General features: G+C 31.9%; 2 protein-coding genes across 3 annotated transcripts in view; one reads left to right on the plus strand and one right to left on the minus strand.

The window, feature by feature from the left end:
- The window catches only part of LOC145263713 (large ribosomal subunit protein eL43), a 118,441-nt gene extending 108,198 nt beyond the window's left edge, over nt 1–10,243 (minus strand). Inside the window, exon 1 of the mRNA XM_080120670.1 lies at nt 10,184–10,243. Coding sequence (XP_079976796.1) covers nt 10,184–10,228 — 45 coding nt within the window. The 5' untranslated portion in view covers nt 10,229–10,243. The remainder of the gene's footprint in view (nt 1–10,183) is intronic.
- Nucleotides 3,108–27,906, plus strand: LOC145263712 (glyceraldehyde-3-phosphate dehydrogenase-like). 2 transcript variants are annotated; one of them, XM_080120668.1, is made up of 11 exons: nt 3,108–3,333; nt 19,110–19,141; nt 20,967–21,063; nt 21,205–21,311; nt 21,876–21,966; nt 24,580–24,695; nt 24,827–24,965; nt 25,556–25,650; nt 26,816–26,894; nt 27,020–27,201; nt 27,720–27,906. In XM_080120668.1, the coding sequence occupies exons 2-11, from the start codon at nt 19,116–19,118 to the stop codon at nt 27,787–27,789; spliced, it is 1,002 nt and encodes a 333-aa protein (XP_079976794.1). In that variant the 5' UTR covers nt 3,108–3,333; nt 19,110–19,115; the 3' UTR covers nt 27,790–27,906. The 2 variants fall into 2 exon arrangements, with proteins under 2 accessions (XP_079976794.1, XP_079976795.1); XM_080120669.1 differs by lacking the exon at nt 3,108–3,333 and adding an exon at nt 17,176–17,374.

Consider the following 27,906-nt stretch of genomic DNA (forward strand, 5'->3'; position numbering starts at 1 on the left):
TTAAAGTGAAAGTCCTGATAGAAAAAAGTCTGCAATCTGCTGGCTGCCAAGAGTTGCCCATCTGGCTTACAAGTGAAATCCTTGTACCATAACATTTTGGTAAGGGTAGAGCAGGGAGAGAGAGAGAGAGAGAGAGAGAGAGAGAGAGAGAGAGAGAGAGAGAGAGAGAGGAAGGGATTAACTCAAAGTTCATATAAATCCTTTTTAGAAAGCGTATTCGTTCCTTTATTTTAGTTCGAGTCCTTTTTTCTAGAAACAACCGTCATCATCTTGTGTTAAGAGGTATCCATTCTTCCACGAGACTATGTTAGCTTCCCTAGTGATAGTTCTTTACTGGAGGTATTTTCATGCATACAACCACAAGACAAATCGTTTTGTAATCTTCCCCTCATAGTAGCAAAGCAATATCACCATGAAGAATAGTGTTTTCCTTTTTATTCAGGGATAATTAATGCCTTTGAATTTTTCACATATTTCAACTATTTTAAAACAGAGAAACTGTTCATGAAGGTCTTTAGTCTCTTCTCATTGCCCAAGACCTGTTCCAACAGGTCAGTTAACTTGACATAGGGATCCTTTTATCTTCCGAAGGAAATCAGCAATTCCTTCCTTTCAATTATTTTAATGTCTAATTAAGACAGAGAAACTGTTCACAAAATCTTTTGGTTTTCCCCGAGTCCTTGGCAAAATATGTCAATTAACTTAGACATACTTAACCCATCTTGTCAGTAAGATGCCCTGACAGCTACTCCCGTCCTTATCAGAGACTGAACAGCTACTGACATTTTTCTTTACAAAAATGACCCACAAAGAGATTTAGGCATGCAAAGAGAGGCCCGCCCAATTAGCGAGCAGAACGGAATCACATGATATAGAAAAGAAGGAGGAAGAACAAAACATAGAGAGGGGAAGTAAAAAGAAAAGAGAGAAATAAAGGGACAAAATGGAATAGTGGAAATAATTTTCCACAAAGAGTCTAGCATTGGTGTCAAATTTTGATTATAACATTTGTGACAGAAAATAAGATTGGTGTCTGAATAAGAAATTAATAATAGAAGAGTTGCTACAATATAACATTGGTAGCAGTGTGTCCATGGCCTACTAATATATGTTAGTAGGCGATGGTGTGTCAAAATTAACATAGGTTTCAGTGTATCAAAATTTAAGGTGGGTTTCAGTGTGTCAAAATTAAGATGGGTTTTAGTATGTCAAAATTTAAGATGGGTTTCAGTGTGTCAAAATTTAACATGGGTTTCAGTGTGTCAAAATTTAACATAGGTTTCAGTGTGTCAAAATTTAAGATGGGTTTCAGTGTGTCAAAATTTAAGATGGGTTTCAGTGTGTCAAAATTTAACATGGGTTTTAGTGTGTCAAAATTTAACATAGGTTTTAGTGTGTCAAAATTTAAGATGGGTTTCAGTGTGTCAAAATTTAACATGGGTTTCAGTGTGTCAAAATTTAACATGAGTTTCAGTGTGTCAAAATTTAAGATGGGGTTCAGTGTGTCGAAATTTAACGGTTATCCAAGCCCATTCCGATAATAAGATCTAACATTTTGGTTCTTTTACTGGAGGCACTGTTCCCAGTCAGTCAATTGCTTACGCTTCATTGTCATTGCTGAGAAGAAAAAAAAAATTTGATAGGAGATTCTAACCCATTAAATTTATTTCAGCTGAGATTCTGTACTGTATCACAAATTACATTTTTTTTAAAAAAATATCAAAATTGAATTTTATTGAGAATTATTTTTTGCACTATCATTAATTAACAAAAAACTAAAAAGGTAGTTAATAGTTTTAATTTATTAAGCCAAATTTGCTAGTTAGTTTTATCTATTTTTAAAAAGTTTTATGCCATAATCTTATTTAATTTTTTCTTTCCATATTGGCAGTTTTGATTCAAGATTCCAGAAATACCATTTTTTTATGCATTAGTTTAATCAAAGTTACATTTATAGGAATTTGTTTATAATTGTTAAATTTATCAATATAAAAAAAAGGTACATGATCGCCTTGCTGTTATTTTAAAGATGATGAATAGCAAAACAATACCAAACTATTCCTGAATGAAGAGGGTTGGATGGATGAGTCCCTTAACCCTCCAGGGTCATGAGGGCACTGTATTATTTCATGCCGCGTGTCTTGGACAAGAATAGCCTGGCGACACCCATCCCTCTCCAGGCTCCAAACGCATACAGCACCTGGTATTACCAAATAGTCACCCATTTTAGTGTTGGTCAGGCTCAACGTCGCTTAACTTTGGTGAGCTAACGAGAACCGGTGTGTTAATGTGATTATGTCGTATATTGAAAAAAATTATTACTAGGGCTATGACAAGAAAATATTCTTTTCATCATTTTGATTCTCGAGTATATATCAGTTAATATCTTATATGTTTTTAGATAGAGTGATATGGTTCTCGATTGATTAACTGTGTGTAACTGTGTCGGATATATACTCGAGAGTCAAAACAATGATAAGAATATTCAGTTGTTATAGCCCTAGTTATTACAGCTAAAATTACAGCAGTGCCAAGCAAGATGTTTGTACACATTACATTTAAATTTGCGGCATGTTGATATAACCAAGAAAATAGGGAGGGAATTCCAAAGGCAAGCGGTTCGAAAGAAGGAGCTATTAATGTGGAAAATGCTGCAGCATCTGTCGACCTCTACAGAGAAGGGGCATGATTTTGCTGCGAGCCGGGTGGGTCGGTGGTATTTACCGCGAGAGGGTAAAAATGGAGTCATTTTTTGAAAGCACATTTCGTGAAAGTACTTGTAAAACAACTATTTAATGAAATTCTATTATAAAATGCAAAAAAAAATGTGCAAGTTATGGAGAGACGAGAAGCACATGCACACATACGCACGAAAAGTGGTAGAGCTCCCTCATAAAAAAAACAAACAAACAAAAAAAAAACCGGAAAAAAAACAAAACAAATAAAAAAAAACGCATCGGGTATATTATTGTACTCGTACCCCGCCCCCTCTCCAGGAAAACTCAGTAAAATAAAAATAAAAAAGATATATTATTTTAATTTAATTACGCCTCCATTTTTTTCTCAGAAAAAATTCTTAAAAATATAATTATTATATAAAAAAAATTATATAATCTATACATTAGTAAACCAATCTTGTTAGCCATTAATTTAGAGGGGTGAGGTCAAGAGAACGGGGAGAGTGAGAGGGGGGTGACTGCGTACGTGTTTGTGGGTGTGCGCGTGTGGTTTCAGTTTATTTAATAGACGAACGGAGCACTCTCGCTTCCCAGTCCCCAGGAAAAAAGCGAAAGAACTGGACGTCGTCTTCAAATTACTACGTCAACTAACAACGTAAGTATATAGCTAATAGATATAATAAGTAACTTTAAAACCTTTTATGGTTAAAAAAACAAACATTCTCTCTCGTTCAGTGCTAATAAGTTATACTTGATTATCAACATTTTTAAAAATATTTCATCAGGAAAAAAGTCGGAATTAGCAGAATTTGGCTAAAGATTAATTCTTATATTATATTATTATAATGCTTTAATTTTAAGTTTTTTCTTTTGGAGAAAATATTAATCTTATTTCGCATTTAATTTATAAAGTAATTGTTTTGGTTATTTAGAAATTAATGTTTTTGGAAAATTGACCTCAATTCTTGATGGCCACCGGATTTTTTTTATTTATTTATTTTTTTTTTACTGCTACTATTTTTCGTATTGCGGCATCGCAAATTTTCCGGATGGGATCCTGTAATCTTTTCATTTTTATATATTAAACTTAAAACGAATTCTTAAATTCAAAGAAATAATGTATTTGGCTATTTTATTTTCCTGGAACTTATATATTTTTTCCCACTTTATTTTTTTAAATTATTTTGAAGTCCTTATTTGACGCAAAATGACTTTTCTAGCTGATATGCCGTAAAATAAACATTGATCAGAAGATAGCGTCAAATTTCATTCTAACTTTCATTTTCTAGTTGATCAATTTACCTAAGGGGTATAAATTTAATCCTTGCGAGTCAGATTGTCCAACCGAATATTTAAAGATTGTAATAAGTGTTTAAATAATTAGTTATTTTATAACTTAAAATAAATTTCGTCTGCAATTCCTTAAAAACGTAATTCTTAAAATATACACAAAAACGCCCTTTTTTTTTTAAATACGCTTTTATATATAAAGCGCATCTTATTTCCTTTTTGTTTGTTCTACTCTATATTTGTACCTTCAAATTCTTGAATTTTAAGGCAAGACTACCCTGTAAATTTTTAAAAAAATTAATAAAAATGTAAAATTAACGCTTTTTCTTTCCTTTCTTTTGTTCCGTTTTATTCAACGTCATAACCGTCGAACCTAAACTTAAAAATTTTTAATTAAAAAAAAAAAAGTTCTTTAACTTTTAGAAAAAAGCTATTCCTGTAATATTATAAATTTTAAATTTCCTAAATATTTAAATCTGTCAAATCTTTAAAATCTAAAACATTAAAAAAAAAAAAAAAAAAAAAAAAGGAAACAAAGATGGCCTCGAAATGACCTTGAGTTTAAATGGCGACTCAAGCAACCACCTTGACATTGGCCAAGAAAGCCTACTTTTTTTATTTTGCCTTTTTATGGCCATGATTTACTTTCAATTTTACTTTTCGTAACCATTTTTAACGTCATAGAATTTTTATATTTTATTTTATCTATTAAACTAATATCAATGTATCTTTTCAATTTTTATGTAGTCGCAATATTTCACCAACGGCCATTGTTTAATACGTCATGTTTTTTTACTAAATGGGGAGTGCGTGGAATTTTCTGATTTTAAAGATATTATGTATTAATTGCTGTTAGCAAGTAAAACCGTTAGTGGAAAGATATAAAATAATGGTGAAAATCTGAATAAATAGATTTTTTTTTTTTTTTAATTTTGAACTTTTAATATTAACGTACTTCTTAAAAAAAAAAAAAAAAGCCTAAAACTTCTTTCGACCGCCAATGTTTTACAATTAAACTTATGATTCCGTTTTTTTTTTTTTTGTTATCTACTTCTAAATCGAGGGAGGTGTCCCGTGCATCCGAGGGGTTGGGATACATCTAACTCTATGTAAACTTTCTAAATATAGAAATATAATAATCACACGTAGACCATAAATTATTTACTCCACAATGGCGATTTTAACTCTGTACAAAAATATCCGAACTCTGAACAGACCCCTTCGTATTCCTCAATAGGTGCGCCTCAGGCAATCGGTAATTATACATTCAGGAGGTAATGTCTTACGGGTACACACCACACCACCACTTACAACCAAGTTGAACTATAGTCCATTCCGACAGGACGATAATGATGGATGCTAGAATAACGCTGAGTACGGACTTCGATGGTATGAAATTAGGATAATTTATCACGCGTAGACCTTGACGTTACAACCCGTTCAACTTGTTTATAGCCCTCCCTTCTCCCAATATATTTCCTGTTAGATTACAAAAGTTAAGCTTTGAGTCTGGTTAGTACTAAAAAGGATGGCTATTTGTGAATATCTGGTGTTGTATGTTGAGAGCTCTCTACTTATCTCTGCATTCCAGGCGTTCGGGACTTATTTTTATTACTGGAATCTAGCAATGTCGATTCAGGAGGGGTGTGGTTTGTGCAACCTCTGCTTCATAATTGATTTTTCGCGTAAGCACCCATACAAGGGTTTATTAAATCTCTTGAGACTAAAGACAAATCTAGCTTCTTTGCTACTTGTCAAAAATTCAGGTTGCTCGTTTTTAAGGAGCATAATTGAACAATTATCCTTTATTTTTTTTATTTTTACCTTTTCTGGACTAGAAATTTATGTTCGACTTGTGTTTAAAGGAAAATCCTGAATTTTCAGACACGTCATCCTATCATAGCAACAGAAATTGAATTTGAAAATGACGCCATAGCGAGATATCGGTACCGGGTACTTTCACGAAGAATTCGGTCCATCCTGGAAATCGTCGAAGCAATTTACGATTTGAAAGGTGTGAAAAATATAAAATGGTAGAGGGCACTAAGCATGCTTGGTTATGGTTAAATTATTTTATTCTCCTAAAAAAATGCTTTCTAAACGTACACTAACACTGCTTTGACCATTTTCGGATTTTCTACCAAAGTGAAATCCTCTGAGTACCGATTTCATACAAGTACCTTGAATTTTAATTTCCTTTGTGGTTGTATATATTTAGAGTGACTTTGTCGGATTACTTGTCTTTTCAAAAAGTTGGAAGGGAGACTATTTTGATCAACTGACGTCATTTGTCCCTTTTATCAATGAAGAAGAAAAAATCAATGTCAAGGTCATAACTTGAACATGACTCCATTCAAGGTCGAGTGTTCAGTTTGGTGTCGACCGTGACCTTTGAATGGCTATATTTTATTAACATTTCATTTTGCGAATTAAAAGATATCAAACCTAAGGAATAATTTGAAAAAAAAAAAAAAAAAAAAAAAATTAAAAAATAAAAACAATTGTTCAGAATAGGGTCTTAGTTTTTATTTTTTTTTAAATTAAAATGTCTATTATATATTCACTATTTCAGAGTTCATGAATGCAGATAAGCATCAATTTAGAAAAAATAAAGTATGATTGCTTTTTTTTTATATATATTAATTAAATTAGCATGTTTAATTAAAATAATTGAAACCTATTTTGGACGCTTGCTAAAGAAATTATTGGTACTAGTGCTATTTTTAAGTTAAATTTCATGTTTACTGTACCTTTTTAAATTTAGGTGAAAGCAAAATACAGGATAGTTAACAAAGCTGTCCTTATTTAATTCACTGGGGTGGATTCCTTTAATTGTAAGCTATGATGGGGTAGAAGTCTGAAGTAATCTTTAACTATATTGGTATCGCGTCTCTATTGAAGATTGAATCTTCAATTTCCGGAAGATCGTCACTTAGAACTGATGATTACTAAGCACTTTATTTGTTACTCCGTACAGATTCCAGACGCACGTGAAGGTCGTTAATGAGAATACTGGTTCTAATGATAAACATTCCTTATCTTAAATCCCCTAACCTTATATTTAGGTTCTCAACTGAATACGTTTGTACTTTAAATGCTTCAAAATTATCTTCGAATTTCAGAAAGTTATGATAAACTCTACCAGTCTTGAATCTCTTAATAATGGAATCGAAATTATGACCATTTGAAAGTAATTTTGAAGCCTTTAAACTGCCTATTAGAAATTTATCTTTCTTCCTACGATGGGAAGATTTGATCCAGTTTGGAAAACCAGCGCTCTAGAGGAAAAATACTCCTGATAAAAATTTTTTTTGACCAACGCTGTCAGCATTTTTCAGTAGGGACGCCTCAGGCGATTAGCAATAAAGCTCAAATGGTTTAATGTAAAGCCTGGGATGGTGAACTTCCTAAACCTGAACAGGGCCGTTACTTCGCCCAACAGTACAAGCTACCTCAGCAATGGACTAGACTCTGACAAACTGCTTTTGGCATGAAATAACTGGAAGATAATTTCTAGCTGAGACTGTGTTCTGGTTATTGTGTCCCTATTGTACAAAAGAGCATACTTTTAAAGCAATTCTGTTTCGATTCTATTTGATAGTTTTTTTAATAGACTTTTGAACTATTGATTCTTGGAGATTAGCTATTTATTTCCTCTTAATGTTATTTTTTCTTTTCTTTGCTGGTAAAATATTGGATTTATAATTTGATTTCTAAATTAAATATTGCTGAGAGTGGGTATAGTTGATGGTTCTCCCCTCTCGTATGACAATGTGCCAGAATCCTGGTGATCGTCTTATCTGCAAATAGATTGTTTTAGCTTCCAACTGCTGTTACCTCATACATATATTATTCACAGGAGTCATTTCAACTTATTTTTGGTCTACAAATAACATTTGTGAAACAGTTTTTACTTTTTTTCTTTCCTCTTTTTTTATGTGAATTAAACTAATTTTTATTTCTAACTGACCATTACCTGATCTTTTTGGTAATCTCTATCAAGCTTAACCGGTGCATAAATTTCTTGACTTTTGTTTAGAATCTATTCTAATGACTGAATATTACAGTTCAAACATTTCACATAATTGAAACAATATTTTAATTTTTGTATTTAAGAATTACATCGAGATTCAACTTTTTTAAAGGCAATTCAAAGGAATTTCTTTCTACTCTTCTACAGTAGTTTTAACTGCATCTTTTATCTTAACAAAAATTCTGTTCTGATTAAGAATACAACCTAATTAAAAAATACACAAATTTTTATGGTGTACATACCAGTCATGGAATGAATGTCATATTCCAAAAATCACATAGTTTTATTTTTAATTAAGAAAATCAAATTTTATGGGTAAGCAAAAAGTCGTGCATCATCGCCACTTTCCAAAAAGAGGGCAGATAATTCAATAGTTCAAACTTTCAAGATCAACCTTGCAATGTTAGATTTCACATTAATCGTATTAAATCATTTAAAAATGATTTTCTGGTACTTGTACAGTTTAATCAAGATATTAAAAAAATTGAAAATATCAAAAGTTTAAATTGTACATATCCGTTTTGGACTGAAGATCTGACAAAAAATTTCACTCAAGTAGTTTTTTTTTTTTTTTTTTTTTTTTACAGCAGAAAAACGTTTTTATAAGAGTATGTTGAAGTCAGCCATTATGGAATTTATGGAGCATGCCACGGAGATAACTCCAGTTAAAGCGCCGACACTCCCTCCCCATCTTTAATAATAGCTTTTCTTCCTAAAAATCGAACCTTTTGCTCGGTATCATAACAAATTATTTTTTCGCTGTAAAAAAACAAAAACAAAAAAAAACGAACTACTTGATGAAATTAAGTGATTTTTTTTTTTTCCGATATTTCCATTTTTTAATGTCTTAATTAAACTGTACAAGTACCGATTTTCTTTATAACTTAATTTTTTAGAATGACATTTCCGTTTTGTGATGGATACATCCATCAAAGAATTTTCTGTAGCTTTTAATTAGGTTGAATTCTAAATATTAACCAAAAAATTTGATAAATTTGTAGATTAATACTCTCCACTGACCCCCCCCCTCAAGAGATTCTACTTGAGGGATTACATGTTAACACCCTGAAAAAAAAAATCCATACATATATATATATATATATATATATATATATATATATATATAATGTAAAATGAACTTTATTTATTTTTTTTTATTTTTTTATTTTTTATACCACTAATCCTAAATCAGAGGGGCAAGGTTGTAAAACTACACACAATTGCCTAAAAACACTTTCCTATAACAACAAAAAAATGTTAATGGTTCTAAAATGCTGGCCTGGACCAGAAATGGGATCATGTGAAATTTGTGAAACTGTTCCCTATTCCTAAATTTAAAAGTAGAAGTTAAACCTTTTGTATTTTAAGGTTCCAAATAACCACTTTTCCAAATTTTGTTCACCCACAAGGAATTTTGACACTAAATTGTAGAGATAATTTGATAGGTCAAATTTATAGGGGGCAACCTGGTGGGAAGTTGGGTAGCAAGAGGTTCGTTCAAATTTCTGCATATTACGAGTATCCAAAAACAAGTTGGAGAAAGAAATTCTCCAGCATCTAGACCATTCTTCAGTGAAAGGGTGAGGTTTTGCTGCTAGTTGAGCAAGTGTCAAATTCTCATAAAAATGTCTAAGAAATTGGGGCTACTTTGGAACCTGAAAATACCAAGAATCCCTATTTATTTGCCTTCCCAATGAGAATAGTTAGACACTGGTCTATTAATATGGGAGGAAAAAAATTAAAAAAAAAAAAAAAAAAAAAGCGGGGTGGGGGCTCTCTGGATTGGGACAAAAATTAAAATTGCCTCTGTTTTAAAAGGATTTCCATCACTAAGGACAAAAGAGGGCACTCCATCAGAACAGCTACTACATTTTTTTCATGTTGAAACGGCCAAGGTCACTCAAAATAAGTGGTTTTCAATACTTAATTGTAAAAGCTATTTTTTAATTTTCTAAAGGTGAAAAGACACTTCAATTTATATTTTTGTTAATTTAAACTAGAAAATTAATCTTGTGTGTACAGCTTGTGAAATGTATTAAAAATCTAACAAATTCTGCATCACTATAATTTTTATCAAAAACTTGTAATCTTGCAGAAAACTAAAATATCTTGATTTTCAAATCTTGCTTTCTGAGTAGCAAGAAAACGAATTTCATATGAAAATTTCTAGTCTTTCACTTACCTTGAATCTACTGTTCTTGATTCGCATCCTCATCCATTTTAGCATCTTATTTTTCTTGGTCAGGGATCTGTTTTCTGACAGCTTGCAATATGAGTCTCCCAACTTGGCAGTCTTAAGGATTGATTCATCGCATGTGTCCTCTGATGTATATACCCCTGACAAACCTGCTTAGCAACAATCACACATTCATCTTTAAAGGTCTCTAAATGCCAGAAAACCTTGTGATAGTTTCTTCTCTCAGGAAGCTAGACTTTGGAATTCCTTTCCTGTTACCTGCTTCCCTGACTGTACTGATATGCAGACATTTAAATGTAATGTAAACAAACGTCTCGCTTATCACCCCTACACATAGTTCCAAATAGTAGCCCTTTACATCCAAGTGGCTATATGCCTTGTCTGGGGTGAATGGGAGTAAACAAAATTTTCACTGTCTATCTTATGCACATTAATAATGTATCTGACGACCAAGTAAAGTTTATGTTGTCCAGGATTTAATGAGAAAACTATATCCTTTTGCACAGACTTATAACCTATTCATCATTCATTTTAGCAACTGTTTTGTGTTGGACGGTTTTAGAAATTGACTTAATCTCTTCCCAGGTCTTTATTCTCAAGTTCTTGTCACTTCCTCGCCTGTTTTTCCAACCGACTCTGCTACCTTAACTGCTTTATATTTACTGACTCAAGAACTATCCTCCATTTTAAACACTAATGAAATAGTAGGTAGGATGTTAACACTTGATATATTAATGACAGGAAACCGTTTGTATTCATTTTTTTTTTTTTTTTTATGACTAATAAAAGAAACTTTCACTTTACCAATTCTTCCTTTTATAGAAATACACTAAGAATACCTGTCCTTGTATTGTAAAATTCTTTATACACAATAGTTTTGCATCACTTATGTCCCTTTACGAAGATTAAAATAAAGATATAATGATAAACCTTATGCCAGCACTAATTTCAATTTTGATTCAAACCAATTACAGAATTTGATTCTAGATCATGTCTAAAATTTAATTCAGGGAATTTTGCTTAATTTGCTTCCAATGACATCTGGAATAGGAGATTGTGTCCATATGTTCTCTTTAAAACCCTTAAAATACTACAAAGAAACTAGAATTTGAATGATGAAAAATCTGCAAAAATCATGTATCCAAATTTTCACAAATGGTTTCCAATTTAAAAATTTTTTTTTTATAACCGACCTTTTCTTAAAACTCGCCCTTATGTCTAGCAACTGTTCCAAAATTCATAAGGATTGGTTAATTAGTTTCTACAAATGTGTGTGTAGTCTTCCTTGTAAACTTTCAGACAACACTCTACTAGCTACAACCACTATCACCAATTTCCCCCCACTTTTTTAACTGTGCTTAAATCTAAACGGATTCCATCAACAATGCTTCTTTCCTAGGGCTGCTCACCTTTGGAACTGTTCTGCTAGGCTCCTTTCTGGCTGATGTCTTAAAGTCCAATGTATATAAGTTCTTTTGAGCTATCCCCTTTAAGTAATCAAATTATACCCAATTTTCATAACTAACAATTACTATGCTGTTGTACTGGTCGCCACTGTCCACCCTTTAATCCTTATCCTTGAGTGACTCATAGGACTTGATAAGTGGGGCTTCATTGTAATATGTCTAAAAATTTACATTAAGTACTTCTGCAGTTTCTGAATATAACACTTAGAAACCTAATACTAGCATGGGGAGGGGTGACTTAAACTGTTCTGTACTTTCACCTAACAATTTAATGATACCGTAAAAATTGAAAATCTTATCTAAAGATTAATGTTTGTAAACTGCAGAATTAGTAAGATATTTTAAAATTTGCATTGTATGGCTTTCTAATATTTATTTTAATTTTTTTAATGACTATTTTATATGAATAGATAATATATTTCAAAGATCTATTTATTTACATATTTTTAAATAACATGGTGGCTGGGGGTGGATGTCACTTATATCCATTATGCCATATGTGCTTAAGTTCTAAGTGACCAACAGTTCAATTCCCAATGCAGGCGATAATACAATTACAAATTAAGACTTTTTGCCAACTAATGACTGACAAAACCAGAACCAGCTACCCATATGAATTAAATGATTTCGTACAGAGTTAAACAGTCAGACATTACATTGTCCAAAATGTGAAAATAACATCCAAAATGAATTCAAAATCTGAATAGTAAACCTGTCAATCCATATTTAAAAAAAAAAAAAAAAAAAAAAAAAATCCATAATTTTGGCTTCAGATATATACCAAATCTCCATTAAGTTAGAACAACAACAAAATGGCCGACATCCAGACGTTTAACTGAAGTCTTTATAATCACTTAAATCATGAAAATAAAACAAAATATTGATAGAAATTTACTGTCGCACTGACACTTATTGGGTAGATATCTATCAGTTATTTTACAAATTTTAGCCATTAATGATACTCTGGAGACATGTCGGTTTAACTTACCAACTCGGCATTACTTGTTTTTCAAACTGAATAAAAGTTTTAAAATACGTTAAAACAACCCTTATCCTGGTAGGTAGAGAAATTTTTTAGCAACATCTATAATATAAATCTCACCTGTCTGTTTAAATGTTTGTATGTCTGCCTAAAATTTTTGACAGAGGTAACAGATTTTCACGATTGGTATCATTTTGGAACTCGACCCTTTGGATGACCAATATTGAAAAATTGGCTAAAAACATTAATTCCTTCACCTTCAACTGAGCACTTTTCTATAAGAGGGGTTGCTTTTTTGCCGATATTTTTAAAAGTCCTCTTCTCTTTTCGATTGACTGACTTTAATTTAAACCTTCGCCACTTCTGGTTTGGCGATGGGTGCAATGGCAAAGACGTCACGTTTTATGTTCTTTTCCTCCTTTGCGGTATGGGTTCAAGCCTGCCTGCCTACTACCACTTTTTTTTTCTTTGCTCAACACACACCTCCACCGAACGCCCGGGCAACGCCAGGCACCCAGGCTAGTTTATTTATATATTTGAATTTTTGATCCTTTTTCACTTGTTGCCTTCTTTGCTAAGTTCCCAAATAATTTTTGGAAAATATGAAAATTTTTTGAATTAGTCGCTACTTATCAAGGTTAAAAACCACTCAAGAAATGAAGACTACTATAATGAGATTGAAAACGAATGAACCAAGTTTTACTATTATATATGGCTTGACATATTTGTTGACATTGGATATGAAAAGGACTTTACATGTGTTTAAAAAACATTAATTGATAAAAGGGAAAAATCTTGTGAAAGATTACTTTCTGTATTAATTTCAGGCAAGGGTAGAGCTCTGAATTGTTACTTTCTCTCTTCACCCTAAATAGTTGACATGGTTTTCTCAGCAATTTTTTTTACTTGCTAGCTTTTATGACATGGGATCGATATTTGTATATATACACTTTGTTTGTAAAGATTGGACTATTTAAAAAAAAAAAAAAAAAAATTAATGAAATTACAAAATTAAATTGGAGATTGTAAGAAAAGTACATATCATAAATCATTTCTTTAAAAAATAAATAAATAAATAAATGTAAATAAAACAATTGTATCAGATTTATTTTGTTAGCTCATCTAGCTACTGAATTATAGCAGTTCAAAGTTTATTAGAAATGAGAAAATTTGCCATCTTCTGTCCAAAAGCCAATTTTTAGTGTGTATAACTAAAAATTCAGGCTTTGAATAAGTGAGAATTTTTTGCAGATGCAATGTTATCTTGTAGTAAATGAAAGTTGATTGGAAACAATAATTGAGATTGTTGTATTGTTGGTATCATAAAAGGGGATTGTTTGTGTGATTGTCTGAATGTTGCTGTCTATTTGTGATATATCCATATCTAATTGTCCATATGCAGTTGTGTGTGCGGTACATGTATTTTGGACATACCTTATCTTCATGCGCCGTTGATCCTGTCCACCTGGAATTCATCTTGTTCTTGGAGGGGAGACTGGAAACCTGTTTTGGACGAATATTCATTCACTCCAAGACGATGAATTGGTTTTATATAGTTTTTATTCACCTTCCAGGTGTCGATCGCAGAAGAATGGAAAGTGAATGTCTTTGCTTGCATGGTTCTTCCAAAGTCTTTATTTTCACACACATCAGCGTCCCCCAAGTGAAGGGGATTGAACGACCTGTTAAGCCGTCTGTTCTTCTCTACGTCCAAACCCAAACTCACTGACTCCAGCTAACCTGATCACGTGACTCACACGCAAATCCGATCAGTTGACCTTCACTTCCGGTAAAACGTGTCTACAATATAATTTATCATATTATGTTCAATCGATTTCCTAACAAGATAAAGTTTGCCTAAATATATAGGGTTAAAAATCACATTTCTTAAAACAAGTATACAAAAATGATACTAAAAGTAAGTTTCACTTTAATATCTTTAATATTTTTAGTTTCTCAATAAAAAGAAACCCTTTATTGATAATGTTGATTTATCTCCTTCCCACAAGTGTTGTGTGATTGAAAAGTCAGCACTCTAAAGGAACACTATGGCCTGAAAAAAAATGTCTGAGTAACTTGTCTGCATTCTTTAGGGTTCACCTAGAACTGCACAGGACAAGTACATACTGTAGTCAGTAGGGGGAGAGGTCATTTCAATAATGATCTGGGCACTGTTGCCTTTGATGCCAAGGCCCCCCCCCCCCAGCTGATTTGAAGTGTAAAAACTGCTAAAAACAAAACTTTATATTGGAGCAAAGATTTGATTTATTAAAGTTCTCACTCACTTTTTCCTTTTTTAATTTCAAACCCTCAATTAATTCCACCTTATTGATCAGTGGCCTTTTTTTTTTTTCTTTTTTTTTTTTTTTTTTTAGATGGGATTGTTATACGAAACACAATACTGTGTGTTACATTAAAGAAACATATCCCAGAGTCTGCACAAGTTTGAAAAGGCCTTATTTCTATTATCTTGAGAAAGCCTTGAAAATATAGGAAATATCTTTTAAAAAGGGTTTGAAAATTGTATTTATATTCAGTAAAAATTCATTGGAATATTAAAAAAATTAAATTCTAAATATTCTTCTGAAATGGCATCACAATTTCCACTATTGTTGATACAAGTTCTACCCCTTTTATCACAAAATCACTGTTATCCATATACTTTTGGATGGAGCTGAAGTGGAATTCAAAATCGAAATAGTTTAAATATTTTTAAAATGTTGATTACAATATTAGATCAAAGTGTAGTATCTGTTCTTTAGATGCTGCACTTCTATTTCTTGTTCTCTTTCGGTGGAGAAATCCTTCATGACTGAGACAATTTTTATTTTTGTACCTTTTCTCCACGTTAAAAAACGACCCTGGTGTCTAACTCTGTCCCATGGGAGGCATAGTAAATAGGTACAATATTATTTTTTTTTGCTTTATTATATTGTTCTTTATATATCAACTTTTTTTTTTATACTTTTGTCTGAAAAAGGCCTTAAATCGCTAAAGTAGGTGTATCAGAATTTTTGTATGAATTTTTGGCACTCCTAACATGAAACTGAATAAAATATAAAAAACTCGTAATTTCTCTTTTAAAAGTGGGTTGTTTATTTTTATGGATTATACTTCCAAAATAAACTATTAAAGTTGTATGAAAAGTAATAGAAATATTTTTTTTTATTTTTTAAGAAACAGTAATGAAATTAATTAAATTTTATGAGTTCAGTATTTTTCAGTTTTTTAACTTTAAAAATCTATCCAAATTTTTCTATTGATTCTATTTTTACGATATTTTCAGGGTCAATGTGAAATTTTATGCTCTTTCGAATAAACCGAATATAATTTAGACATAATTTTTTTTTTTTTTTAAATTTATGCCCCCCCCCTATTTTGAAATGTCTATTAAAAAGTAAATAATTAATTTATGTGCCAAAGTTTTATATATCACAAATTGAAAATAAAAGATCAATAAATAATATATTCTAATTTAAAACAAAAAAAAAAGAAGTTTTCTGGAAATTTACCTGTAAAGTCTGAAGTTTAAAACCTTTTTTAAAAAAACCACGTTTTTTTATTTATTTTTTTAAAATTAAACCTTGGACCTTGCTCCTTTAATTGAAGAAATATTAGGGTTTGAATTACATTTTTCGAGTAGTTATAAGCTTGGAAAGACAGGGAGGTAAAATTAATATTTTTTACAAAGTTTCTGACACACCTATCGCTGAAGTCTTCTAAAATGGACATTAAAATCTGTATGAACCTTTTTCCTATACAAACGTCACTCCTCATTGAAACTTGATGTAACCTGGAAAAATTAAAAGGAAAAAAATTGATACATGGGAAATAATTATTTATAAAGAGAAAAAATATTTTGCTAACATGCAAATCTGATCAAAATAACCTAAAAAATTAAATAAGTTGTTAAAAGTTGATATTAAAGGAAATTTTACTATATTTACTAGTGTTCATGAATTAAACTGATTGGTTTGTGATATCTATTTAAAGTACTGAAATTTTTTTCAATAGAGAATAAGTTTGTTTGAAAAAATGTTATTCCTTACCATCATTTAATGTCTTAATTTTAGTAACCAACTTCAGAAATTATTTCATTTTAGCAGCTTCCTTTTCCTCCCATCAGACATTTAATATGGACACATTTTGCAAATGGTTTTTATATAAACCTTTTTCACACTACAATTTGCAGTCATGTCTGCCATCTGCTGTCAGTCTAATTAGGTCTCACATTTATGAAGCCCGCAGTTTCTAACTGTTCGTTTTGTATTCACAAGTGTTTTTAATATATAATTTGACCTTCGTTTGTAGGTGACAACCTTTCTTTAAAGGTCAATGTCATTTCTTGACATTTGTACTTTGACTACAAATTGACCCATTGTCCTAAAGTATAGGCTGAATGGTCAGTTTACTTAAGCCAAACAAAAGGTTCTTGGCCATTGTTTTATAATGTCTACCTTTACAATATTTCTTTTGTCTTTGAAACAATTCTTTCTTTCAACTCACTGGAGTCTAAAGTCTTTATTTTTCCACTTTTGTTATCTTGTTTTGCCTTATTTAACACGATGCCAATCTCTAACAAATTCACTGCTGATTGCCATCGACTTGTGCAAGCACACGTTTGCGTAGAATTTTGGCAAAGTAAGTTTTAATTTTTGCATTCCTTATTGTTGAGGTTCAGTAATGGCAAAACTACTTCGTTGACGGCCCTAGTGGAATTTTTCTTAGGTTTGTATGTTTGTGTAATGTATGTATGTATATAATCTGTCAGATCACCCCCCCTCCTCTGTGAACTCTTACGACAGTATATCTTTCTAGCTTACTAAACATTAGTTTCATTTACATCATCTCCCTTAGTAATTATTAATGAGCATATTAAGTTTTTGTAATTGTTTTTCATATTTTATTACTTTTATTACTATTAATATTGAAACTATTGAAAATATAGAGGAAAATAACACTAAAATTACAAATAACGGGAAACATTAATTATAGACTAAAAAGTTATCTGAATTTGACAGATATTCAAATGTATATCTTTCAATTGTACGCAGCATATTTTATGTTGGTTTAAAAATACATAGCCACATACAAACTCATAAAGGATTATATATTAGAACAGGATACATAAAATGAATTAAGGTTTAAGGTTAAGAAATTAAAATTCAAGGAACCTTGCTTAATCGATGTTGACTATGTCCCCTTCTGAAGATTAAATTCAAAATATAATACTAAATCTTATGCCTATAATTCTTATTCCAATTTTGATCAAAATCCGTTACATTCTAGAAAAATATCTAAAATTTCAATCTTAAATTGAGATTTAGAAAATCTTGTTTACGTGATGTTTAATGACTATGGATTAAATTTAATGTAAATCTGAAATATTAATTTTTTTTTTTTTTTTTTTTTTTTTTTTTACATGGAAGTTTGTCCTCATTATGCCTCCAAAACCACTTTAAATTGCTTCAAGAAAAATGAATTTTGAAATAATTTATCTAATACCTATTAAAATTTCATAAGAATCAGTTATTTGATTTTTTTCTTGAAGGACTTCTATCCACTTCTCGCCCTCTTTGCATAAATTAAAGCTAAATATAGCTAATAATACTCATTACACTTAGAAACTGCTGTGTTCCCAAATTTATAATACTTGCTTTATTTAAGAATGACGTCTGTACATAGAAATATGTGAATCTATACACATACCTAACTTTATATAAACTCATTAGCATATTTCTAAAAATGATTGTATATTGTTTCGTTTGAAGGTCGTAAGTAATTTCTCTGGGTTCTTTGTTTAATCTCTGCATTTCATTGTGAATTGTTTTACATTGAAATGAATTTCTCATTGAAACTATTTGTGGAACTAAAATTCCATTTCCAAAAGTCATCTCTTTTTGCTTGCTTTTACTTCAAAATCTATTGGGTTTTATTTTTGTTATTTTATATGCTCGCACATGTGTTGGATGACTTTTAGAAATTAATTTCTAACCGATCTTTGATCAGGTCGTTTTTTTTTTTTTTTTTTTTTTCAAATTAATCCTTATATCCTTTTATATTTTTCTTGGTGTCACTTGACTGTTTCAAGCATTTTCATCCATTCTTTCAAAGTGACCAAATCAACTAAGTCTCCAGTTCTGCACACATCACCTTAAACTGTTCAGATTCAATGCCAACAATAGATTTTTGACTAACTTATAAACCTGCCATTTAGCTATATAGTGTCAATTCCTTGGGTTGTTGTTTTCAACCAGGGTTGACTTACTGGTTGAGCTGTTAATAAAAGAAAAATGTGATGCAAGCAGCATCTTACAGACTCATAAGCATCTTAAATTTATTTTTCAATTAAACATGGTTAAATGATTGTATTTTAGAGATCAGATTCATTTTATATTGAATTTCTTCAATTAAAATGTTATTGTTTTGAGATTTAACTGTTTTTTTCTTTTTTCCTTTTCAGAAAACCATGTCTGTAAAAGTAGGAATCAATGGGTATGTTAACTACATTTGTAATTTTTAATTATTGAATTAACTATTTTTATTCTTAGTCACAAACAACCTAAATTGTCACATTTATTTTCAACTTTTTCTACTATAATCTCTACTTAGTATGTACAAGGAACTTTGTCCGAGTTTGTTCCTTATGGACTGGAAAACGTCTGGATCGATTTTTATGAAATTTCACATGAAGATGCTTTGTGGCTGGTAGTGTTCTTAGATAGGTTTTGTTGGAATGTCTTCGATAAGTATTAATGAATATATCCAGTAAAAGGAACAGGCGATTTTGACCAAAGTTAACATCTTACACAGCCTAACATCAAGTGCATTTGAGAAGTTTTATTACCACACAAGCTGAAAGGGTATAACCTATAAAATCAGCAGTAGGTTCTTTGATATATCAGGGCATGTTCAAAATGAATGTTTCTGTGTAGAGCACAATTTAAGCATGATACTTGACTTTTGCATGTTAAACTAATGCAAGCGATTATATATAATGTATAAAATCAACAGTAGGTTTGCTAGAGTGCAATGTAAATTACAATATATTGCGAATTTAGTCACTGTGATAGGCATGTGAAGCTTCCAGGCAATCAATCGATTCAGTTAAAAAATGGGATATTTCACCGATTTTTATGTGCATAAAAAATATGGGAGTGTGAAACCTTCATCATTCAGTCCTGAGCAAGGTCGGGTCACTCTGTTAGTTTAAAAAAAAAAAAAAATGCTTCCATGCAAGTTTAAGGTGACATCACCTATGAAAATTTTAATACCCCCCCCCCTTCCAAAAAAAAAAAAACTTTTGTAATATTTAAAGAAAAAGAAAAAGAAAAAAATTAACTACACTTAACAGGACTCTACATTGCAAGCGATTTTTCAAAGTGGCGACTAGAAATAATGAAACTTATCTTTTGGTGACTGTTTCTTTCACTGACAATTTTCCAAAGCTCACCGAGTGAAAAATATATTTTCAACTTTGTTTTATTAAAAAAAAAGTTAAATTATTTAAACAATAAGTTTAATAGAACAATATACTTTTTTTTTTTATGAAGGCTGTTTTAAAAAAAAAAAAAAAAAATCTGAAGAAATTAGAATGTATCAAGTATCAACATAAAATGTGTTGTATATTTAGAATTATACTTATTAAAAGAATACGGAAAAAACTTAATTATGTACATAATCATCACAGAACGAAGATGTCATATTCCAAAAATCACGGTTTGGCTAGTAACTTTTCTATTTGGCTTGTAAACAAGAATATTTAGTTGTCAAAGGTCAACTAAAGATAAATTTGTCCATGGAGCCCTCCTTAAGTTGAAGTGTACATGCTTTGATGTGTGCAGTTTGTGTAAACTGTTTTCTGCTAGAAGGAAAAGAAAAGCAGCTGTCATACACTGACCAATAGATTCTGTTGGTTTCAAAAATAAATTTGAAAACTATGCTTTTCCTTTATTTATTCATACAACCTCAGTACCTTATCAATGCCCCTCCCCCACTTTCTTCCTTTCACAACATTGTATCATGATCCCTTTGTAACATAATGCGAATGCATGTATGTAACTGCATGCAATGTCACAGATGGGGGGGGGGCTATAAAAAGAGAATGATTTTGAGAAGAGATAACATTAGATCTAGAAACATCACAACTGGCCCAGTAACTAAACACTAGCATTGTAAACTCCTATTACAAGAATGAAGATTATGGGATATTTCAGCATATGTCTTTTTTCGTGTATGAAAAGTTTGATTGAATCATGTATCTTTTTAAGAATATTTTGTCATGTTTTTACAATATCTTTTTTGTTGCATTATTTTTCAGATTTGGCCGTATTGGGCGTATTGTGTTAAGGGCTGCCATGGAAAAAGATGTTCAAATTGTGGCCATCAACGATCCTTTCATTGATATTGATTACATGGTGAGACCAAAATTTTATCGTAGCTTTCTTACATATAAATTTACTTTGATTTCAAAGTATCTTTTTATTTATTTTATTCTATTTTTTTTTTTTTTTTTTTTACCTTGATAACATTTTAAATTTGAGACATTAATATTTCAGGTTTACATGCTGAAATATGACAGCACTCATGGTAAATTCAAGGGTAGTGTGTGCAAAGAGGGTAATCATTTGGTTGTCAACGGCAATTCTGTTTCTGTTTTCCAAGAGTAAGTAGTCACTTTAGAACATGTCTGAATGGCAGCAAAACAAACAAATGGTAAATGTTGAAATTAAAAACTGGCACGCATGTTATTAGCAAAAGCTTTTCTAAAAGTAAAGAAAAATTCTTGCTAAGTCAAATAAGATAGAAACTTTATCTGACAATATAAAACATAATACACAAGTATATTTTTGTTTGATTTCCATTAAGTCATTAAATTCAGCTTCTCAGCCTGTTTGGCATGATGCAAAATGTTCGGCAATGGGTCAGGATGACCAGGGTTCTATCTTTGGTAGATTTTTACTAAAGACTTCAAGACTGATACTTGAGACTCCCTTCCTAAACGCTTAGCATTATAAGGTCATAGCTAATGATAAAAAGTTTTTAGATCACTCTTGATTATAGTCAACCATTAAAGTTAAAGCTATAATGCTAGCATTAAAAAAAATATCCATATTTGTTTTTAAGTCTGCAGTTGTTCCAAATTCATGTCTCGAATTATTCCTGATTGTTCAATAAATCAAATTAGTCTTAATTTGACTAAACCTTTTAAACATTCATATATTTAAAGGAGAGATCCGGCCAACATCCCATGGGGAACAAGTGGTGCTGAATATGTTGTTGAAAGTACTGGTGTTTTTACAACCCTGGACGCTGCATCTGTAAGTTTTTTTTTTGTTTTTGTTTTTTTTTTTTTTGTGTGTGTGTATATATACTTATCTCCTGATAGGTCCCTACTACTGAATTTGGTAAGGTGTAGGATAGATATTTTCATCAAAATTGGAAATATTTTCTGTTACAAAATTCACTTTTCTTTCATCAGTCTTAAGAATCATCATTTAAGGATTTCACTTTTCTTTTGACACAACCATAACTTAGATGAGGATCTCCATTATTTTCACCAGCTATAGGCAAATAGCTCCACTTCTGGATGCCCTGGCAAAGGATAAAGGAGTAAACCCAACAAAAATCTGATTTGGAATCCTGGTAGGCAGACGAAGCACTGCAATATTGCTGGCTGTGACCGTATTCGTTTCCTATTGTCAGACTTTGCAATGCCAAGAGGGGGACTCTTGTAATTGGACAAACCTAAATCTCCTTATCACCTACCCAGGTTTCTGGACTTTAACTTTGACTGTGTAGCCACTGTATCAGACACTGCAGTGCATCAGACTAGATGCAGAACACTATTGTCTTGTGAGATAGGTTGGCATCATCAGGATAGAGAATAATCACTGACCACTCCTATGGCCTAACATTAAAATGTACATGTTTTGCAAATTAAATGTATATTCTCAGTCGGTAGCACAATATTTCTAAAGTGAGGCAATTTTAATTCTTGTCTCAACCCGGTGCCACATTCTGGGAAGTTGGATTTTCTCCACATGAAAAACTGAAATTGTTGTGGTGATACAAGTAGGGACTGGTATTGTAGAAAAAGGATATATTTATAACTAGTGATGGGGAGGGGGGGGGCGTTGCCCGGTTGTAAAATATGGTTAAATAAAAAAATAAAATAGGACTTGGGTGCCATCAGCCAGAAGCTAAACCGAAAGCAAAATTTTGTAAGGGGGTGGGGGATTTTTTTTTAAATGCTACATGCTGGGCGTGAACTCGCATAACTTAAGTTCGTAAGCGAACACGTTATTGATGGGACCATGACAGATGTTATGACACTGCAAATTTATTTATTTTTTTTAAATAACAAAACAACCGTTCATGCATGCACGATTTACAAACGGCATCAAAACCAACGTTTTTTACCTGACCCCTCCCCCCAAACAAAACAACATTTCTACATGAAATAATAGACAATTTTTTTTCTAACTTTGCGATATTATGTGTCTGATAGATCAATCTTTCTAACTATATTATGTTCATGCCTATTAGATGTGCATGACAAAAGTTTGTAGCAGATATACACAGACATTTGCCCTTTATATAATAGAAGATATCTTTTATTGGCCATTTTTATTAAACATGTGATAATAATTGTAGAGAAAGGAGTAAGTAGCAGTGGAGAATGTCCAGAAGTCTGGACTAGGAAAATTGTTTGAAAGTTCAGTATAAGAATGTTCTTAGTAGTCAGTACGTGTATACTAGTTGTTTAAAGGCAGGCAGAGTTTATGCAAGTTTGTGCATGTGTGTATTACAATGATAGAAGCTCAAGTGTGCAGCTGGCGCCTTGTTTTTTTTTTTGTTTTTTTTTATTGAAGCCAGGGCCAAATGGGTTTGGGGTTTGTATTCCAAGAAAAGTTGGGCAGTTGAAGGAAGTGACATGGAGGAGTTGGATAGTGGTGTCATTTACCGACTGAAAAAAGGGGAGAAGAGTAGTTGGCGCTCTTTTATGAAGGGCTCTGGATATAACCTTAAACTATATCCGATGGTGTTTGGCTTTGGGGAGTGTGGAGCCACCCTTTAATTGCCATTGCTCCCAGGTCCACTCTGACCCGGAGTGGTAGTACTTGTTAGGATCCCAACTATGGGTTAAATAGAAATCGACTTGAAAAAACAACAAATATACTCTATTGAAAATTTTTTTCTTCAAAATCACTGAATTTAGCATTAAATAACCTGAAAAGGGTTGATATGCCGTAAAACAACCAACCAACTTTTTTATGAACTCTGGATTAGGTACCATGCTTGCATGAAAGCTAACCTGATTACCCCAAACTGCAACCATTTAAATGGTTGCAGTTTGGGGTAACCATTTAAATGGTTGCACAATTGGAGATTAGCTTAGAAGTCAAGCGATGATTTAAAATGCTGCTAATAGCAGCTTGTTACTATTGTTGAGCAACAAGGCTGTTGGGATTAGTTGTTTAGTTGGATTGGGTACATCAGGAAGATAAGGTGTAGAGATTCACTTCTCTCAAATGACCAAGGCAAGGACAGTCTACTAAGAGGGTGGCCAAAGGTGGTAGTTCAGTTGGAGGGTAGTGGATGCAGGGACCATCATAGATGGCGTGCTCTATGGTGTCCTTCCCCATGTTGCACTTTTTATGACTGTGTCAACCACCTCGTTGATTTTGGCAAGCTAGTACTTTAATTCCAGGTGGTGACCTCTTTGCAGATGACTGTCACCTGCTCCTTTTTGCTTAGCTCTGTCTTCATCAGACTGTTTTCCCCTAATTTACTGTAACTGGTTCAATTCTATCGGCTCATAATATTGGTGCTTGTAGTATTGCTAGTATATTACAAACCTGAATTAGGAAAAACTTTTGAATTTAACGTTTCAATCACTGAAATGTTCTAAATTTGTTCTTTCTTCACAGGTACATTTGAAAGGTGGAGCCAAGAAAGTTGTCATTTCTGCTCCATCCAAAGATGCTCCCATGTTTGTGATGGGGGTCAATCATGAAAAATATACAAGTGATCTTAACGTTGTCAGGTAAACCTAGATTTTAACTGCTTTCTTTCAAAACATATCTGTCTATTTTAATTCTGTTTTTGTATCTGTTTTTTCATTTTTCGTCTGTTAAACAAGCTGGGTTTCTTCTAATATATTTTTTTCTCCCCCAGCAATGCGTCTTGCACCACTAACTGCCTGGCACCACTTGCCAAAGTTATCAACGATGAATTTGGAATCGAAGAAGCTCTCATGACCACTGTGCACTCTTACACTGCAACACAAAAAGTTGTTGATGGACCATCAAGCAAGGTGGGTAGACATTTTTAACATCACTCTTTTCAAATAAACTTGCAGTTTTTTAGAAATAATACTGCAAAACAAAAATTAAGCTAATTTTTTCTATCCAGATTTTATACCTAATATTCAATACATTGACTTTTCAATCTGGTTCTTTCAAATCGCAATCTCTTAAAATAAACATGCAAGCTAAAATTAATCTTCTATTTTAGGGTTTTGGCAGCCATTATTAACTGGCAGGTGAATATAGGGTCTCTACCTTTTAATCCCAGGAGTTTTGCTTTGTGTTGAGATTAGTGAATCTTGTCTGTTCTAGCTACACCCTTCCAAACTTTACCTCTTGCCCTTTGAGAAGGGGTTAGTTTAATTTATGTTTAGGGTTTAGTGTATGTCTACCAAATATAAGAAAATTTTACTAATGTGTTTTGAGATTTAGTGTTAGTAAAATGCTGATTTTTAAATATATATATTAAAGAGACCAAAAACTTCATAGAAACTTAAAACAAGTTAGAATAATTAAGATTTTTAATAAAATTTGTTTTTAATGAGAAATATTCAGCTGTGGATGCTGGTTGGTTTAAGTAAGACTTTTTATTTTCCAGGACTGGAGAGGTGGCCGTGGATCTGCCCAGAACATCATTCCCAGTTCCACTGGAGCTGCCAAAGCTGTGGGCAAGGTCATTCCTGAACTGAATGGGTAAAGCAATTTTATTTCAATCCTTTTCTGATTTCAGTATAAACTATGATCAGTTGTTGATCCAGTATGTTATATTTTGATCAGCCTCAAGCAGAATGTTTTTGTATGGTTCTCACCCAAGGCGGGTTATACTGGCTTCCTCTGAGCTGGTTCCCAATTGCCTGTAATGTTTACATTTTTTTAGTCGTGAGAAAAATTTATTTCTTAGAACTGTCAGAATGGGCTGCTTCTTGGCTGACTATAACATTGCTGTTTTCAAGTCCAATGTAAAATTCTTGAGCTCTCCTCTTTGTCTGAACAGCTACAAACATCATTACTAATCTTGTTTCACTATCTACCTGCCAAACTTAACAATTCTTATCCTAGAGTAGTTTGTGAACCATAAGTAGGTTTTCCTTTAACAAAAAAAAAAAAAAAAAAACACTCTGAAATGTTTCTCATTTTCCCAAACAATTGAAACTTATTCTATCTTTCTGAGGGCATTTACAGAAACTGACATGTCTTTTTGCAGCTGAAGAGGGCAGACAGTGGTTCATGAGCCTACTTTAGGGAGCTTAATCAACCCTACTTCCCATAATTTGTCCTTTATAATCCTATTATATAAGCGATGTTTCTTACAGTGGGAAGAATTGCTGTTTTCTGAATCTATCCATATTAGACTTGTTGGCTAGCTTTCCAGTAGCTAGTAGTTATTTTAATTTTTTTTTTTTTTTTTTTTTTTTAAGCTACTTAAAATGACTTCATGCTTTGTCTGGAAGTAGATTTATAAGAGATACCGAAAAAGTGCCCTTGCAACCCAGTCTTTTCATGTGTCAGTTACACGTGAGCATTAATACATAATCATGGCCTGTACCACAACTTTCTATTCCAATACATGCCTGTCATTGTTTTTAGGATTCTTAAAATTAGTGTCGGTATAAATTTTTTGTCTTTAGCTCATGAAAATGATGACAACCAGCCTTTTAGTACATTTGTTGGATGCTGGCATTTTTAAATAAGTTATTGTATTTTGATTGTTCTATTTTTGTTTTGCACTTGCACAAGGCAAAGTGCTTTTCTTGCATTACATAGAACTAACTGAACTCATTAAAACTTTCTACCTTTATTTTAATGTATTAACAATTACATCTAACTAAACTAATGTATTATTTGTTTCTCTCTTTAGTAAAATGACTGGAATGGCTTTCCGAGTACCAACTCCTAATGTCTCCGTTGTTGATGTCACTTGCCGTCTTAAGAATGGCGTAAGTAAAAAATAAAACCTTGTTTTAAAAGGTTTGTGATTCTATGAAATTCCAGTGTTTTCAGTTCATAGAAAAGGATATTGCATACCAACTAGTCCTAAAATGTTTTCTTCTTTTATATATAGGCCAGTTATGAAAAGATCAAGGAAGTTGTAAAGACGGCCTCTGAAAATTCAATGAAAGGCTTCTTGGGCTACACTGAAGATGCTGTTGTCTCCACTGACTTTATTGGAGACACCCACAGCAGCATCTTTGATGCTAAGGCTGGCATTAGCCTTTCTGACAACTTTGTCAAGCTTATTTCCTGGTAAGTCTTCTATTCTATACTTAACCTTGTCATAGTTAAGGGTTTTTTTTTAATATATATATATATATATATATATATATATAAATTTTTTTTTTTTTTATCTCATGGAATGGAAAGATCTTTTCTGTTCTATAACCACTCCTCTTAGTTTTTGCTAGTATTAAGTTCCTGTTCATATAGTAACAGTAATGTGTGCATGTGTTTAGAAAAGAACTATTTTCTTTGCCAGTCGGATTTTGTGTGAATTAACTTGCACGTTGCAAGATGGACGCTGCACATTTCAAATAAATGTCTAGTTTTCTCAACGTTATTTTAATTTTTTCTTCTTTTTTCAAAGGACTACTCAAAATATCGGATTAAAAAGTAATTAAAAAAAATTTCTATGCTTGATATACCAAGTATTTTTAAAATACTTCTAGAAAGCATGTGGAGTAACAAATTTATATATTAGAGTGACAGTAGGCTTTTGATGACTTGTCAGTTATCCCTAATTTAAATATTTTTTTTTTTTTTCTCAGGTACGATAATGAGGTGGGCTATTCCAACCGTGTACTTGACCTGATCCTCTACATGAAAAAGATGGGTTAAACAAAAGATCAATTTAAACTTTACATTATAACAGTTAATACTGAATATCACAATTAATACAATACTCTTATTGTTGTCGTTAGTATATTTGAATAAAGTTACAGTTCTGAAACTCTA

This window comes from Euprymna scolopes, chromosome 39 (genome assembly GCF_053919585.1).
Source record: "Euprymna scolopes isolate OS-2025 chromosome 39, ASM5391958v1, whole genome shotgun sequence".
Lineage (NCBI taxonomy): Eukaryota > Metazoa > Mollusca > Cephalopoda > Sepiida > Sepiolidae > Euprymna > Euprymna scolopes.